The following is a 16,377-nucleotide window of genomic DNA, read 5'->3' as shown; positions in this document are numbered from 1 at the left end:
TTGACAGAACTCTCGCCTCTCTCCCTTTTCACTCAAACTCAAACGGTCGTATGCAACATAAAGATGACGTAGTGAACACAACTTCGTCTCATTGGCGGAACACACGCTCATAGGCGGAGCCAGAAGAACTGCTATTTTGAAACCCAATCGCTGATTGGACATTCGTTTAAATGACCCCGGTCTGATTGGCCAGCATTATGTCAATATTGGCCAATCTTTGTCGAGCAGAACTTTTGAAAATCGTAGCGTGTGGATCATTATGAACAGATGATGCTGTGACTCGCTCCATAAGTCCATAAGAAAGGTGAGTCAATCCAAGTTTCTGAATTAACATGTCTCATTTGTATTTTAAATTTCAGTTGACAATCTTTGCACGGTACAAAAGTTTATTCTTATTTATTTTAATAATGTACAGCTGAACACACATATACCGTGATTAGTTTTGTGTTAGAAACTAATCAAGTCCCGGATCATACGCTTCAAACTTCCCTTCTGTGTTTTCCTAAGGCAAAATGTTGACAGACATGGACCCAGCCGAGCTTCGGTGCACCGTGGCCGTGGAGCGTTTGAATCCAGCCGGCCAAGCCATCAAACGCCAGCACATCCGCAAAGCCACCGTCACATTAGGCCGCAACGAGTTTCAGGAGATCATCCTGCGCGTCCACGATGGGAAAGCTCCTCAAAGCTTCATGCTGCGTGATTTCCAGCTTTTTACTCGCTTCGCAAAGGATGGAAAGTGTACAGTTAAATTCGTACCACAGAACACGCAGGTTCTTATCTCTGACTGTCCGCCGGATCGGTTAAAAATGTTTCTGAAGACGCTCAACATCAAACACCAGGCGTCCCAGAGCATCAAACCCATGAGTGATGGAGCCAAACTACGAGCTGGCCTTCCTCGAAGCTTTGAGACCATTAGTCCTCTCCAGCTGAAAGATGTGCATAAGGCAAACGAGCTGAGAAGTAAAGTGAACGCCTCAATCCAACACAAAGGTCCCTCTGAGTGTTCTGTCAATAAGACCTTGTGTGAAAGAAAACAAATAAAAAGACCCAGACCTGATTGTGACACTAGTCCGGTATGTTCATCTATGCATACAGTCTTTCCTTGGTGTAACCTTCCCATTTGGACTGTTATTCTTTTATGTATGACAATGTGAAAGGTTTAAATGGATAGTTCACCCAAAATCTCAAAGCTCTGAAAAGCACATAAAATCAGCATAAAAGCAATTCATATGACTCCAGTGGTTAAATCTGTACCTTTAGAATCGATATGATGGGTGTGGTTGAGAAACTTTAACAAATGTTGGTTTTTTTTTTTGTTGTTGTTGTTTTAATACCATAATTCTCCACTTTCACTTTTACACCTAAAAGTTGAAGTGGAGATTTTAGTAATAAAAGGACTTCAATATCAATCTGTTTCTCACCCATCTACTTCTCATCATATCACTGCAGAAGACATGGATTTTACCACTTATGTCTTATGGATACTTTTATGCTGCCTTTATGTGATTTTTTATTTTTATTTTTAGACCTTCAAAGTTCTGGTCACCATTAATTTGCATTGTATGGATCTACGCAGCCCATATAATAAGAGTCATATAAATCTGGGATGGCATGTGTATATGATAAGAGATTATTTTGGGGGGGTGAACTATCGCTTTAATGTCCATCCATGCAGTCAGAACAGAACTATTATGGGCTGATTTCATTTTTTATTTCTTTTTTCTGTTTTAGGTTAAAGCACTTCACCCCAATAAAAAGCCAATCTTGGTTCTGCCATTGACACAAAAGCTGAGCAAAGAACAGACTGCAGTTCTCAATGCAGTCTTGAGTGGCAAGAATGTGTTTTTCACAGGCAGTGCAGGTATTTAATATGAACTCTTATTGTTACTCTGTTTTTTGTCCTTTTATTAGCATTTGGTTTCATTATAGCCTTGGGGTTATGAAGGAATCAATGGCATTTGTTGGGTAATTCAAACTCCGCTTTATCCTACCTCTTTAATTTAGGTACGGGGAAGTCCTTTTTGCTCAAGAGGATTGTAGGCTCTCTGCCTCCCAAAAGCACATATGCAACCGCAAGTACTGGTGTAGCAGCATGTCACATAGGAGGGACCACGCTGCACAATTTTGCAGGTTAGGAAATATTTGCATTGTGCCCAGTTGATCATTTGTTCTAGTGCAATGCTTTCCCCAGTTCCTGGATTTATTTTCCTGATCTTTCAGAATGAAATGTGTCCGTAAAGGTCAAATTATTTCATTTTTATATTGTTCGAAGTAACCTGCCAGTGAATGCATAGATGCCACAGGATAGCCAATCATATATAGTTGATAATGCTATGAATTTATATGCTTTTTTGTGTACATGCTACATTAGTGCTACATGATTATGACAAAATCATAATTTTTTTATTGTTTTCCTTGATAATGTATTTGCATTAATTTCCATGAGTAGAATTTATTTTAAAATACTTATTTGGGGTGGATCAACTGCATGCCATATTCATTATGTTGGCTTCACATCCAAAACAAGCTGAGAACTGTGTTCCTGAATGACTTTATTGCTGTTTTACCCATCAGTAAATCCTGACTGTTCAAATTTCGAATAAAACGTGCACCGAAGTGAGCAATGGACACGTCTCTGATTAGTTAAAATGATCAACCACTGCAAAAATATACCTTAAATATGGGAAAAACTGCTATAAATGACAATTCATGATTCGTTATTTGTGGCAGCTGTAATTTGTAAATCTGGTTAATTGTGCAGCTATATTATCTCAAGTTCACTTTGTCTAAAGTGTAGTATGATCTTCATGTCTCTATCTATAGAAAGCTTTTTGCTTTTGTGTGTGAACTTGAGGCATTTTTGACTGTCTCTTGTTATCAGGTATTGGGTCTGGCTCTGCTCCTCTTGAACAGTGTCTTGAGCTTGCTCAACGTCCCGGGGTGCTGCATCACTGGACTTCCTGCAAACACCTCATTATTGATGAGATCTCAATGGTGGAGGCCGAGTTCTTTGACAAACTGGAAGCCATAGCCAGGTAAAGGGCTCAGAGTTGTATAATTTAACATGACCGACAAAAAGGATAATATAATTCTATCCGCACCATTGCATTATTTCAGTGCACTCAATTTTTCACATGGGTAAAATTCAATTATGACTATTATCACCTAATATTGTGATAAGGGCCATGCAAATTGCATTTGTCTCCTTATGGTTACCAGATGGCAAATTATTGTGTTTGAATGTGGTTTGGATCAAAACCATATCACCAAATTAAACCATCCAGTCGATTATCATTAAACAGAAAATAATTGCATCACAAAAAATCCCAGCGTGGTGCCTGTAAAAACAGATGAAATGAAAGTTAAAGAAAAACACATAAACGTTAAAGGCATAGTTCACCTAAAAATAAAAAATCTGTTATTATTTACTCTTATGTTCCAAACCAGTATGCCTTCCAGTCTTCCATGGAAAACAAAAGACAGAATGACAGCCTCAGTCACCAATCACTTTCATTGTTTGGAATAAAGATGCAACGAGAGTGAATGGTGACTGAGTCCTTGCATCTCATTTAGTGTTCCATGAAAGAAAGTTTTGGAAAAACAAAGACTAAATGATGACAGAATTTTTTTAATTAAGTTCAGCATTGCATTAGAAAAGTGTGATCTGTAACTTATTGTCTCTAGATCCATCAGAAGATCCAATGAACCGTTTGGAGGGATTCAGCTGATAGTTTGTGGGGACTTTCTTCAACTTCCACCAGTCACAAAAGGAAAAGATAAGCCTAACTTTTGCTTCCAGGTATGACCGTAACTTTCATAGCTCATGCTTGTCCACTTCAACCATTATTAGAATGGCATTACGAATAAGTTTTTTTCGTTTTTAATTTTACTAGACTTTGGGTGTAATTATTTAATGGTTAATAGTTATGCATCCACAGTGTGGGTTTAAAGGGAGAGTTCACCCAACAATTTCTTTTACTCACCCTCATGCCATCCGTGATGTGTATAACTTTCTTTTGCTGGACACAAAAGAAGATTTTTTTTTTTTTTAAATCTCAGCTCTGTGGGTCCTCACAACGCAAGTGAATGGTGACCAAAACTTATAAAGCACATAAAAGCAGCATAAAATTTATCCAGACTTAAGTGGTTAAATCAATGTCTTCAGAAGCTCCTTTTTTTACTATAAATTCACCCTCCTGCCAAGTTGGGGCGATATGACTAAAGAATTCGAACCAACAAAAGTGTGGTGTGGCGGCGGCGTAGTGGGTTAAAGCACATAACTGTTAATCAGAAGGACGCTGGTTCGATCCCCACAGCCACCACCATTGTGTCCTTGAGCAAGACACTTAACTCCAGGTTGCTCCGGGGGGATTGTAACCAGAAATTAGTGGGCTGCACTATTTCAAAGTGGAAGTACGTCATAAGACTCAGTGCAAGTAAGGAACAATTCATCAAGCTGAAAGCTCGCAAGTCTTGGAACTGCTACAGCTATAGAAATGCAACAAATGTGTTTCGAACAGTAAGGCAAAATCTGTCTTTACAATCCCCAGGCTTCTCACTGCCAACTTTGTGCTTTCTGTTGGCTGAGCAGAAATGAAAGTGCTAGATTCCGCACTTACACTGTAAGTCGCTTTGGATAAAAGAGCCTGCCAAATGCATAAATGTAAAAACAAAAAAAAAAATGTGAAAGTGGAGATTTATGGTAAAAAAGGACTTGAATGTTGATCTGTTTCTCACACATGCCTACCATGTCAGTCTGAAGACATAGATTTAACCACTGGAGCCTTATGGATAGTCACAATTATTATATTTTGTTGATGATTAATTTTCAGACAAATTATCGCAATTTATGATGATTGTCTGTTTTACGGTAATGCCCATTAATTGTTACTTGAAGGCTTTTACGATTGTCGTATAAATGGTCATTTCTTAAGGTGCATTTGTGCTTCATACATCTTTAAGACATAATTTTAACATTATTTAATTTCAAATATATAAATAAAATAATAAAATAGAGATACATTTCCTTAAAGCTTAAACTTATAAATGATATTAAACATTTTGTAACTATTTCTCTCTTTTTATTCAATTTTAAATGTACTGTTTTTGGAACCTGTATTATATTTTTTTGTTTTAAATTAAAAAAAATTGTTTTTATTTAATTTTATTATATTATGCAATAGTATTAGTAATAGAATAATAGTAACATTCTGTCCCGATTTCTTTACTTTCACATGTAATTTTAATGCTCTTTGATTAAACCCATGAGCCCTTATTTCTCATTAAGTGAACTTTTAGACTTTGTGTGTGTGTATATGTGTGTGTGAGACATACAAATTGTGCCATTGTGATTTAAAAATTTTTATATATATGCATGCCGATACTTCAGTTACTTTTCGGTTTGGCAGTTTTTATTTGGCTTCTCGAGACCAGAAATGCGAAAAAGACAATTAGAATAATCATAATGTCGATCCCCAGTGGTTTTCAGGAAAGCTGGATATCTTCGCTTAAAGGTCCCTTATTTATTAATTGCGACAGGCCTACTTATGGATTACTTTTATGCTGCCTTTTGTAAAAAAATTTTTTTATATATATATACCCATGCATGCATACGCACACACAACCGTTAGTTCTGGTCCTCGAATCTGACTGGACGAGGCATTCTGTGAGCACTGATGGTCAGACACATCAGAACGCTGACACTTCACTGTTTGTGTGTATATCACTATGCTTGTGTTCGTGCATTGCTAAACTAAAGTATAAGAGCAGTGCAGATCTATTAAGATCTACTGTTTGTCTTTTTACATTTATATATGTTAGCCAACAGGTGGTAGCAAAGGATAATTTTTATGTGTAATATGCAGCAGTTAGGTGTCATGAAGTGAATCAGCGTCAGCCATTTACATACTGCACTCCTTGATCGCTACACTACTAAAGCTAGGAAATAACTTTAAACTGCTTTAAACTAACAACTTCAGCATTAAGGCTCATCACAGCTGAGAGACGCAACAGACTGATTAATTACATAAACGCAAGGCACATATCTCTTACCGGACTTTCCACATTGGAGATGACATGCTGTATAAAATGGCGGAGAAGATTGCGGTTTCTATAGTGAAAGACTTTTGAACCGTGAAATAGGGAGAAATGTCCCCACTTGAACTGCTATTTTTTCACTGAGGCAGCATCTCTGTTTTGGTGTGGCAACAGGTGATCGTACTCGCTCTGTCACTCTCTCTCACACACAAAAAAACAAAGACAAAGATCCCCCATTTAGCCTTAACAGACTGTAGGGGCAAGTGCTGTTAGCGAGCACCTATGAAGGCCGGAACGGTACACGAGGGGGTGGGTGGCCAGCACCACGCCTGACCGCCTTTGTCTCCCCAGTGGCGATGTTTACACACCGCACCAGGTACTCATCTTAGGTTGAGTAAACCTAGGGGAGGCCCGGGACAGGTTCAGATAATCGTCACTGGTGTTGGCCATGAGCAGGAATCGAACTCTGGTCCCCAGGTTCGTAGAGCAACACACACACACACACACACACACACACACACACACACACACACACACACACACACACACACACACACACACACACACACACACACACACACACACACACACACGTTTATCCAATAACTTGCTTGAAACAGCACAAGCCATGATACTATTTCTGAAGTGACATTTTTTAAATTACTAACGGAGGTTTGGACGCATCATTTGTTTTGAACCAGCAACGGCAGGTTCTGATCCGTCGCTTAAAGTTGTTCCATGCACAAATGCGTTTTTTGACCGTACACTGTTTCCTATTTTTTTTATTAACTTGTTCATTGAACTATTTTATATAAGCTTAATCACAATTGCAATCATGCTATATGGCCCTACATCAGCACTGCTGTGATTGCATATGGCACTCGGCCTATGGCCGAATCACAGCAGGGCTGATGTAGGACCATATCGCACTCTTGCTCATGTGATAATTCTTAAATATATTTTGGACCTTCAAAGTTATGGCCAACATTCACTTGCATTATATGGACCTACAGAGCTGAGATATTCTTCTAAAAGTAATTTGTGTTCAATACCAGAAAGAAAGTCATACACGTCTGGGATGGCGTGAGGGTGAGTAAATAATGAGAATTTTCATTTTTGAGTGAACTATCCCTTTAAGCTTTAAAATGCTTGAAGGTCAAACGGTTCATTCTACCCACAGTCAAGAAGCTGGCGGAAGTGTATCCATATGAACATGGAGCTGATGGAGGTGCGCAGACAAACAGACAAGGCCTTCATCGCTCTGCTTCAGGCCGTGAGAGTGGGCAGGTACTGAACATTCACCAGGGCCAAATCTACTGTTCAGTGCAGTGAGTCACTGGCTCCGTGTGTTATCGGGAGACTGTGCCTATGGTTTAGGGCATAAATGAGGAAGAGCATATCAGTTGTTCCTTAATCTAGGTTTTGCTTGTAGGTGTAATTTTACTTTTTTATAGGTTTTTTTTTGTTGTTGTCCATTCTATGTTCTAATGTAAGTGGCTTTGAATAAAGTTCAGAAACATTTCATTCACAGTTCAGGTTATTTTTACATCACATTTCACGTTGTCACATCCTCTGCACTTCAAGCTTATAACCAGCCTAACAATTTGCAGTGAAGTTGTGAATGGATTCCAAACATGCTGCTGGACAAATTACTGATCCTATTGTATTGGTGGCTCTCCATGCTGTAGAGTCACAGAGGAAGTAACTGCACAGCTACTGAAAAGTGCCAATCACCGCATTGAGAGGGATGGTATCCTAGCAACCAGGCTGTGCACACACAAGGATGACGTGGAGCTCACAAATGAGAATAAACTGAAACAGTTACCTGGTAAGTCATACAAAAAAAAAATATTTCCAACTGCAAAGGGACTTGTTTTTGGAGGTGGGGGTGTTTCAGGTGGTGATTGTTCTCGAACCACTGTCAACGTGTCATCCTGTTAATGGTATTGTGTGATATCTCCTAGAAACTAAAATAATTTGTAACATCCTGAAGCACCAAAGCAACCATTGTGTGTATAGTACATTAGCATTGAATTACTTGACCTTTGCTGCAAGGGTGGTTGCGAAGTATTTTAAAAACATAATATTTATCCCCACAAACTGTAAATTGGTATTTTTAATTCGATGTTTTGCACAGATATTAACACACACACACACACACACCTATATAAGTAATGGTTCACCCAAATTGGAAAATTCAGTTATTCACTCATAGGGCTGAGCGATTAAACAATATCGATATATATTACGATAAAGAAAATCTACGATAAGCTTTTGAAGAATTTTCGGTATTTACTGCGTGTCACTAAAACACAAGCAGTTTGGCTTTCTCAGGCTGTGTTTCCACTGGGGCGGACGAAATGCACTCAAAGGCGCTCACAGCGCTAGGAGAGAGCTTGCTCCACACCGCTGCCAATCCTACGATCCACCTTGCGAGCATGACGCTCGGCTTTCATAGGAATGAAGTGAAAACGCTGTCAGCTTCGCTCACAACGCACCAGTGGTAACATAGGGTCAGACTAGATCAACTTGCTAATGCTAGCTGCCTTGCTAACAATTAGGTTACGGCGGACACCGGATTGATTCCACCAGCACCGCAAGACTTCATGACAACAGTTGCGCCCTCTCATAGTCTCTAGTGAAGAGCGCGACAGAACAACAGTGATGTGGACAACAGCTCTGATCTTTCTGTGCTGTAATCTTGAATATTGTTCTCTAGCATAATGTCTGCCCTGTCCCGCTCCGCACACGTTGCCTCTTTCCCTGCATGTGTGTAGACATGAAAGCACCACATGAGTTAATGTGGTTTCAAAGCACCTTTTAGACCATAACGTTTTTTCCTTTCATTTTTTTAAAAACGTTTTCTAAATTTTATCTCGGGACACCCCTGAACCCACATTCAGCATCATTCCACAGTCACAAGGGCTTCTATGCCCCATACTTGGGTATCTGAATCTAAAGAAATATAACAAATATTTAATTTGAATGTAAAAATATTCCAACAAATATTGGACTGCTGTCACTATGCTTCAGAACAAACAGATGATCTTTTAACATTCATTTTCAATTGATAAACGGTAAAAGACGGTAAAATTGGTAAAAGATCCCGCAGACCCCACTGCTTTGGCCATCTCTTGGTCCCTTGTGCAGTATTGTAGAGACCATTTTGACTGTTTAGAATAAATGTTTTCTTCCATCAACTTTAAAAAAAAAAAAAAGTGCATTGTGTAAATGTATATCATGATAAATATTGAACAATATGAAAAAGATTATTGTGATAACAATTTTGGCCATGTCACCCAGCCCTATTCTCTCATGGTGTTCCAAACCTGTATGCAGTTTTCTTTTCTTTTTTTCTTTTTTTTTGAACACAAAAAGGAGAGTTTAATTATCTTGCATGGCTACTTTCCAAGCAACATGTCTTATGACTGAAATTTAAATAGTTCACTGAATACTTTGCTGTAGTTCAATATGTTTTGAGGTTAATATTTGGTAATGAGATGCAAGAATCATGACGTTTGATGTCATAGACATCCTACCTGCACCATATTAGATTTAAGGACTACAGAGGTGAAACTAAGGAGAAGATTTTCAGTGAATAATGACATACATTTTAGTTCATCACACAAAGCTATGGCTTCAGATTCAGCTGACACTTTTGAAGATTGTTTTACAAACTGAATCCATTTTAGTGTTTATAGTGAAAATGGATTTTAAAAACCTAAAGAGAACATTTTGTTTTTTAAAAACTATACCTGTATTTTAACTTGTTTATCGCCATGAAAATAACTATGGAAGATGGCTGTTAAATCACAAACAAAAAATATGGTTTGAATAGTGAATAACCCATATGGTCTACTTTTTAAATCATTTATATTTTCATGTATTATTCTTTAAAGGGATAGTTCACCCAAAAATGAAAATACTCTCATCATTTACTTACCCTCACACCATCCCAGATGTGTATGACTTTCTACAGCAGAACAAAAATTAAGACTTTTAGAAGAATATCTCTGCTTTTTTGTATCTTCAAAAATCACAAAGGCAGTTTAAAAGTAATCCATATGACTCCAGCGGTTAAATCAATGTTTTCAGAAGCAATGTGATGGGTGTTGGTGAGGTTAATTTTTTTACTATAAGTCCTCCTCCCTGTTAAGTCAGTCGCCATTTTAACTTTCACTTTATTACATTCTTCATTTGGTGATTCACATTCTTCATCCATATGCACCCTACTGGGCAGGGAGAGGAATTCTTAGCAAAAAATTGACATAAATATTGATTGTGTCTCACCCACGTCTTTCATATGACTTCTGAAGATCTAAATTTAACCACTGAAGTCATATGGATTACTTTTATACTGCCTTTTATGTGCCTTTTGGAGCAATACAATTTTGACATTTGACAGAGCTGAAATATTCTTATAAAAACCTGCACTTGTGTTCTGCAGAAGAAAGTCATACACATCTGGGATGGCATGAGAGTAAATAAATGATTAAAGGAATTTGTAACCCAAAAATGATTTTTATTTTTTACTTAACAGGGCCTGTTCGAGTGTTTGAAGCTTCAGATAGTGATCCTATGCTGGTTCAGACCATTGATTCACAAAGTCCAGTTATTCGACTTTTGCAGCTGAAAGTTGGTGCTCAGGTATGAGTTGTTTTTTTTTTTTTCTTCACAAACATTTACTCTTATTCTTAATATAAAATGTTGGAAGAGCTCTTCTATTTGTTCAGGTCATGCTCACTAAAAACCTGGATGTCCAAAGGGGTCTAGTGAATGGGGCAAGAGGAGTAGTGATTGACTTCCAGCCAGGCAGTCAAGGTAAGACTATTTCTGAAACAATAAGCACTTCCTGTTTTACTTTCGCTTTCACTGTTAGGGCCGTTACATAGTCAACACGAGCAAGCAACGTGAGTGACGCGAGCGACGCGCTCCCTTTCATGGTCTAAACAGCACGCGTCACGGGCGATGCGTGAAATGCAATACACCGCTCCCGCAACAGGGGGTAGTAGAGTCTGGTGATATTAGTAGAGTCGGGTCACGTCATATTCAGATCAAAATGGCAACTGAAGAGGAGTGTATATTGCTGATTTTACATAGGCGGCATCAAAGGCAGCGCAGAGATAGACGGTGGTATGTTCGCCCTTTAAACCAAAAAAGAGATCAGGATGGTGAGTTTGTGTCTCTGGTGCTTCCCATGCGAAGCATGGACGAGGAGAGACATTTCCAATATTTTAAGATGTCGGCGGCAAAATTTTATGTATTGCTATCAAAAGTAGTCCGCTTTCTCCCGGACACTCACCAAAATCACCGCAACCCGATTGGAGTTAATGTACAATACTTGCAATGTCGCCCCCACCGACAACGCATAGTATTGCATGCATCGGTGCGTCGCATATCAAAAACTAGGACGACACATTTGGCTACGCATCGACGCATAATGGCGGCCGAAGCGTAGCGACGCGTAGCCTTTCAGACGCGTACGCGTACCGGTGCGTTGACTATGTAAGGGCCCTTTATAATTAAAGCTCAAAGAATACAAGATAAATATGATAAATCTCTTCAAAATTCCACATTCAATTATTTTTGTAATAGAGTAACTTATTCTGACAATTGATTGTGTAATCTAAAAAATAACTCTGGGAAATCGGGCAATGTGGACTATTACAAACTTAATCAAAATCTTTTTTACATAGATTGCATTTACATTAAAATTGTAATTTACACAGAATGAAACTCAAACAACAATTAGCTGAAAATAACCACCATAGTCTTGATTCAGAAAAATGTATTGAACAAAGTGTAGTGGTATTTGGTACTGATGAATTTAGATGGGAACCGTTAAAGTGCCCTCATTCTCACACCATTATATGTAAGGGAATTTAGGGTCTTGAAATATGTGAGCTATGAAATAAAGTAAACTGTCCTTATTTTACCTTATTAGGTAATGAAATGTATAATGGAATTAGTAGCATTCGACAACCATTATAAATTAGATAAATGACAAATAACTAGATTATTTGTCTGAATAAAATTCTCCACCATTAAAATCGTAATACACCATTTCGTTGTATCCGCTCAATTTCTACTGTAAGGAATTAGCTTTAATAAGTGAATTATGATTAATTCACCTATTGGAGTGATATTATTTTCATGGCTTATTGAGATATTTAGAAACAGGAATGAGATTATTTATCAAAATAGTCAAATCATCTTTGAATACAGAAACTTTATTGCTATTCTAAACATAAATCTAATCTAACACATATATACATAAGACAAGTTCGCGAAAAGAGTAACAGAATGTGAAATAACTGATCAATACAGTGAAAATGAACTTTATGGAGTCTGTTTAGAATGCCTTAAGAACCATTTAACCTTATTTGAGTCTACATCGATTTGCTATCGGATTACCCAAAGTATTTAACAATACACCACCACTTTGAGCACAATATTGGAGATGTACTTGCGTGTCTTTGTGGTGTTTCCTTGCGTTCTTTGTGTTGCTTGGTTCTTGGCTCTTGGTCGAAGGTTCGTTCCGTCGATGTTTTGGACCTATGTAAGATCGAATAGTTATTGCCTGTATGAATGATGAGGTTGGCTTTGAAGCGAGGCCTTCTCATGGACCGTAGAGAGTGAGAGGCTTCCTCTGGACTTTGAGTCCCGAGCTTCCTTAGACCTCACATGGCATTGATCAGAGATCCAGAGAAGACCACGAGAAAAGAGCCTGAGCAAAGTCTGAGCAGGAGAGATGAGCAGGGCGGGGAGGCGAGAGGGAAAAAGGAGCGTGTTTGGAAACATTTGAACTGCAATTGGCCGCATCCCCAAAGGTGTCCTGTGCCAATCAGAAGTGACTTTTCAGAGTCACATGGTCAACTGGGCTGTCTTTTTATTTTATTTTTTTGTTTCAGATTCTTTTAAATCTCCCGCTCAAGAATAGTGCATATTTTAATCATTAACATTTATATCTTGTAAAAGAGGTATGACATTCGTTTTCATCAGCTTTCTCTATGTAACCAAGCAAATCTTTACATAATAAACATGACATTGTTTAATGTATATTATATTATACGTGTAGGTAACAATACATGAAAATCCCTGGTTACAAATCATACTGGTTAATTCATTGGTTATCCTACATGGATAAAACATTGCACACATTTTAAAGAGGTACATCAGGCTATAATCATTATTTTGTCAGTTATACAAGTTACTACACTTCAAAGCAATTGTCAGAATTACCTAGCAAGACTCTGTATTGTATAAATCGTGGATTTAAATTCATTCTGTACATTTTAGAAGGTTAAATCGGTAACGTACTGTGACTTTGTGTAGAAGTTTCCTGGATTACGATGAAATGTGTTAGTATTCAAATCGTGCAAATCTGATGGTCTTTTGGAAACCTTTCAAAGGAAAGTCTGCTTTAACTCTGTGTGGAAGTTCAGAAGGTCGTGCTGAGGGGCTTTTCTGACCAATGACCCTTTTTGCTTTGAATTATTGTGTTCAGGCCTTCAGTAGGATTGTTGATGCTTGGTCCGTTAATTTATGATGATGATGAAGATGATTAAGAATTCCAGGATTAACAAGGTTGGGTTTTTCCTAGATTCAAATCATGTCTGTCAACTTCAAGTGTTGCTTCATTGTTGAAGTGATGTTGTGGTATTTTAGGACACCAGACAGCTGACACCTTGAACACTCCGTAAAGTGCATCACTTTTGCCTTTTACAATTTGTCAATTTCAGCAATTTTGTGATTTTTATTTAATTTGATCAAATAAAAAAATACTATGAGTTATTGTGACAGCCCAACTCAAAAATTATCAAGAAAGTCTAGGCTATAGCACTCCTAAAAATATACCTTTTTTAAAAAATTATTTGTGTATATATACAGTATATGGTAATTTGCGCTAATTTTTTGGGTGGTGGTGGAAAAATAGAACCTGGACATTTTCTTCACAGGTTTCGTGAGATTCGCCTAATCTAAATATGCGATCATTAATTTCTGTACCAGGTTGGTTATGGTAGGAAAGAAATATCAGAGGAGAAATATATGCTGGTAGTATGAAGTGAGACATTTGTGACCACCTCTCCCCAGGTCTCCCTCGTGTGCGATTCCTCTGCGGGGCTGTTGAGGTAATGAAGAGAGAGCGCTGGATGTTTAAAGCATCAGGGGGGCTATACCTGAGCCGACAGCAGCTGCCACTCAAACTGGCCTGGGCCATTTCAATCCACAAGAGTCAGGTGAGAGATCTGCAGTGCCATCCCACCATGAGTCATTATGTACCGTTAGTACGCCACTGATTCAGACCTGCATCAGCTGAATGTATAGACTGTCTGAATAACAACGCAGGCTTTTTCCATTTGGCCTCCTACTGTCTTCTCCCATCTTGGCTCTCAGAGGACATGATCATACAATTCCTGTCAGCCGCCAAGGGAGCTATTAGAATGAAATGACTTGGCTTTGTATTGAGGAACAGATGCTCAGTGCTTCGGTTTACTCTGTGTTCTGACTCATTAACTAGTCCCCATGTTTACCCATTAGTATTCAGACTGTGTGCCTTCTGCATTGATGGGCTGTCAAAGTTATAAGTATAAGTGTCTGTAATTAAGCTTATCAGTTGTTTTGTGAAGGTTTGGGCCTAATTGTGTGTTGCTATATCTGATCCAAAGCTCTATTTCTGTGGTTTGTCAAGAAACTGACAAACATGGCTTATTAAATCAACTTATCAACATGAGTGTTCCTAAATCTCTGCTGTGCAATATCCTAAAAACACTTGTTGATTTGGTTTTAACCATGCCAAATAGTTTTCATTTCCAGTATTTGCGTATTTCATGTGTGTTTAGGGCATGACTCTGGATTGCGTGGAGATCTCTCTGGCACGTGTGTTTGAGAGCGGCCAGGCTTATGTTGCTCTGTCCCGGGCTCGGAGTCTGGAAGGCCTGCGTGTGATGGACTTTGATCCACGAGTGGTGCAGGCCAACCAGAACGTGCTGCTCTTCTATAAGAAACTGAGGAAGGAGAGGCTCCTCATGCAGGTCTGTGCCACCTTGAATAATCATTCTGTTGCTGAGATTAATGCCCGTTACCATTTAGAGCAGACTGGCTCAGTTTTAAAGTTTAATAAAAATTATATCAGATTGACACACATCATGCCCCAGAAAGCCTGATTTCAAAATGGACTATTTTTGATGCATGTATGTGACTGTACCACTTAAATTCTAAAAGGTTTCAGACAATTTCAACAGGGTGGGACATTATTTTTTTGGTTTATCATTTTATTGTTCTTTTTCTTTCCCAGTCCTCAATGGAAGACTTTGTAAGACAAAGCAATAAGGAGAATGACTGTTGGTGATGAGGAGACTTGAGGCTACAGTTTTCATATGCACTGTGTGCATGGATATTTTAAGAAGATTTGAAATTGTGTTTTTTTTTATTATTATTTTTTAGTTTTCTTATGTGGTAAATTATGATATCATGTTTCCATGCTTTTCTTTCAGTTGAGCAAATTAATATTTATTTTTACAATGACTGCTTGAATTGTTTTGTGGCAATGTTCTTTTTTTTCCTTCATTAAAATTATTTTGATATTTTAATACTTATGAATTGGTTTTGAGTTTGTGGTTTTATTGGGGGTTTAGTTGATTTGGGGGGGTAAATACGTTTCCTATCCTTCCATCATCAAAATGTGCACAAATTGAAAAATGAGGCTTTTCTCTTCTGTTTTGAAGAGATATACTTGACTACCATTACGATCTGTTGAAAAAGACCCGGTAGAGCATCCGTTTTAAAGAATTTCTGGGTCTCAATCTTCCAAAGGCATTGCCAATATTTATCCTCATTTTACTATTCCAGTCATGGTGGTTTTTAGATGGACGGTGAGGCTGTTTAGTTCGGATGGAATCTGTCATCTCTGATTCAGTTACATAAACAGAAGTTCCGGCCGGAATAGAAACTTCAAAGAATATACTGGCTGTAGCATTGTTATCGGAGAAGCCAGTATTTCAACTTTAATCTCTAATGACATATGGTAATTTTATGATTTAGACAGTAACAATATTACATAGAGCACCTTTGAACTAACAATGAACGATACGTCTGCAGTATTTATTAATCATAATTCATGTTAATTTCTGTAATCAACAACAAAGCCTAAAATGACAAACAACTTAACAGCTCAAATAATACATACATTTTAATAGAATTAATTAGTTAAAAAAATTAGAAGCTTCACATTTCTGCCTTTTAAACCCTCCAAAAATGGGCCCCATTCACTTGCATTGTCAATGTCTCAATGTAACTTCGATTTGTATTTATTATTATTTTTAAAGAAAAGGATTAAGA

The 16,377-nt window shown here is 38.0% G+C and overlaps 1 protein-coding gene across 1 annotated transcript; it reads left to right on the top strand.

Moving 5' to 3' along the window:
• The first annotated feature begins 256 nt into the window (after positions 1-256).
• Positions 257-15,573, top strand: LOC127649540 (ATP-dependent DNA helicase PIF1). Its single transcript, XM_052134698.1, has 13 exons — positions 257-304; positions 508-1,073; positions 1,732-1,861; positions 2,005-2,130; positions 2,882-3,035; positions 3,685-3,799; positions 7,217-7,323; positions 7,725-7,864; positions 10,577-10,683; positions 10,770-10,857; positions 14,131-14,276; positions 14,880-15,071; positions 15,335-15,573. Exons 2-13 carry the CDS (start codon positions 513-515, stop codon positions 15,386-15,388), a joined length of 1,920 nt encoding a protein of 639 aa, XP_051990658.1. The 5' UTR covers positions 257-304; positions 508-512; the 3' UTR covers positions 15,389-15,573.
• The last annotated feature ends 804 nt before the right edge of the window (positions 15,574-16,377 follow it).

This window comes from Xyrauchen texanus, chromosome 9 (assembly GCF_025860055.1).
Source record: "Xyrauchen texanus isolate HMW12.3.18 chromosome 9, RBS_HiC_50CHRs, whole genome shotgun sequence".
Taxonomy (NCBI): Eukaryota; Metazoa; Chordata; class Actinopteri; order Cypriniformes; family Catostomidae; genus Xyrauchen; species Xyrauchen texanus.
Note: the sequence above shows the minus strand (reverse complement) of the source record. Positions and strands in the feature narration are given on the sequence as shown.

What these genes read in the sequence shown, in the direction of transcription:
- LOC127649540 (XM_052134698.1), top strand. Translation starts at nt 513, where the DNA reads ATGTTGACAGACATGGACCCAGCCGAGCTTCGGTGCACCGTGGCCGTG. An exon ending in GTTTTTCACAGGCAGTGCAG is followed by an intron (nt 1,862 to 2,004) that starts GTATTTAATATG and finishes TCTTTAATTTAG; the next exon opens with GTACGGGGAAGTCCTTTTTG. An exon ending in CAGGCCGTGAGAGTGGGCAG is followed by an intron (nt 7,324 to 7,724) that starts GTACTGAACATT and finishes TCCATGCTGTAG; the next exon opens with AGTCACAGAGGAAGTAACTG.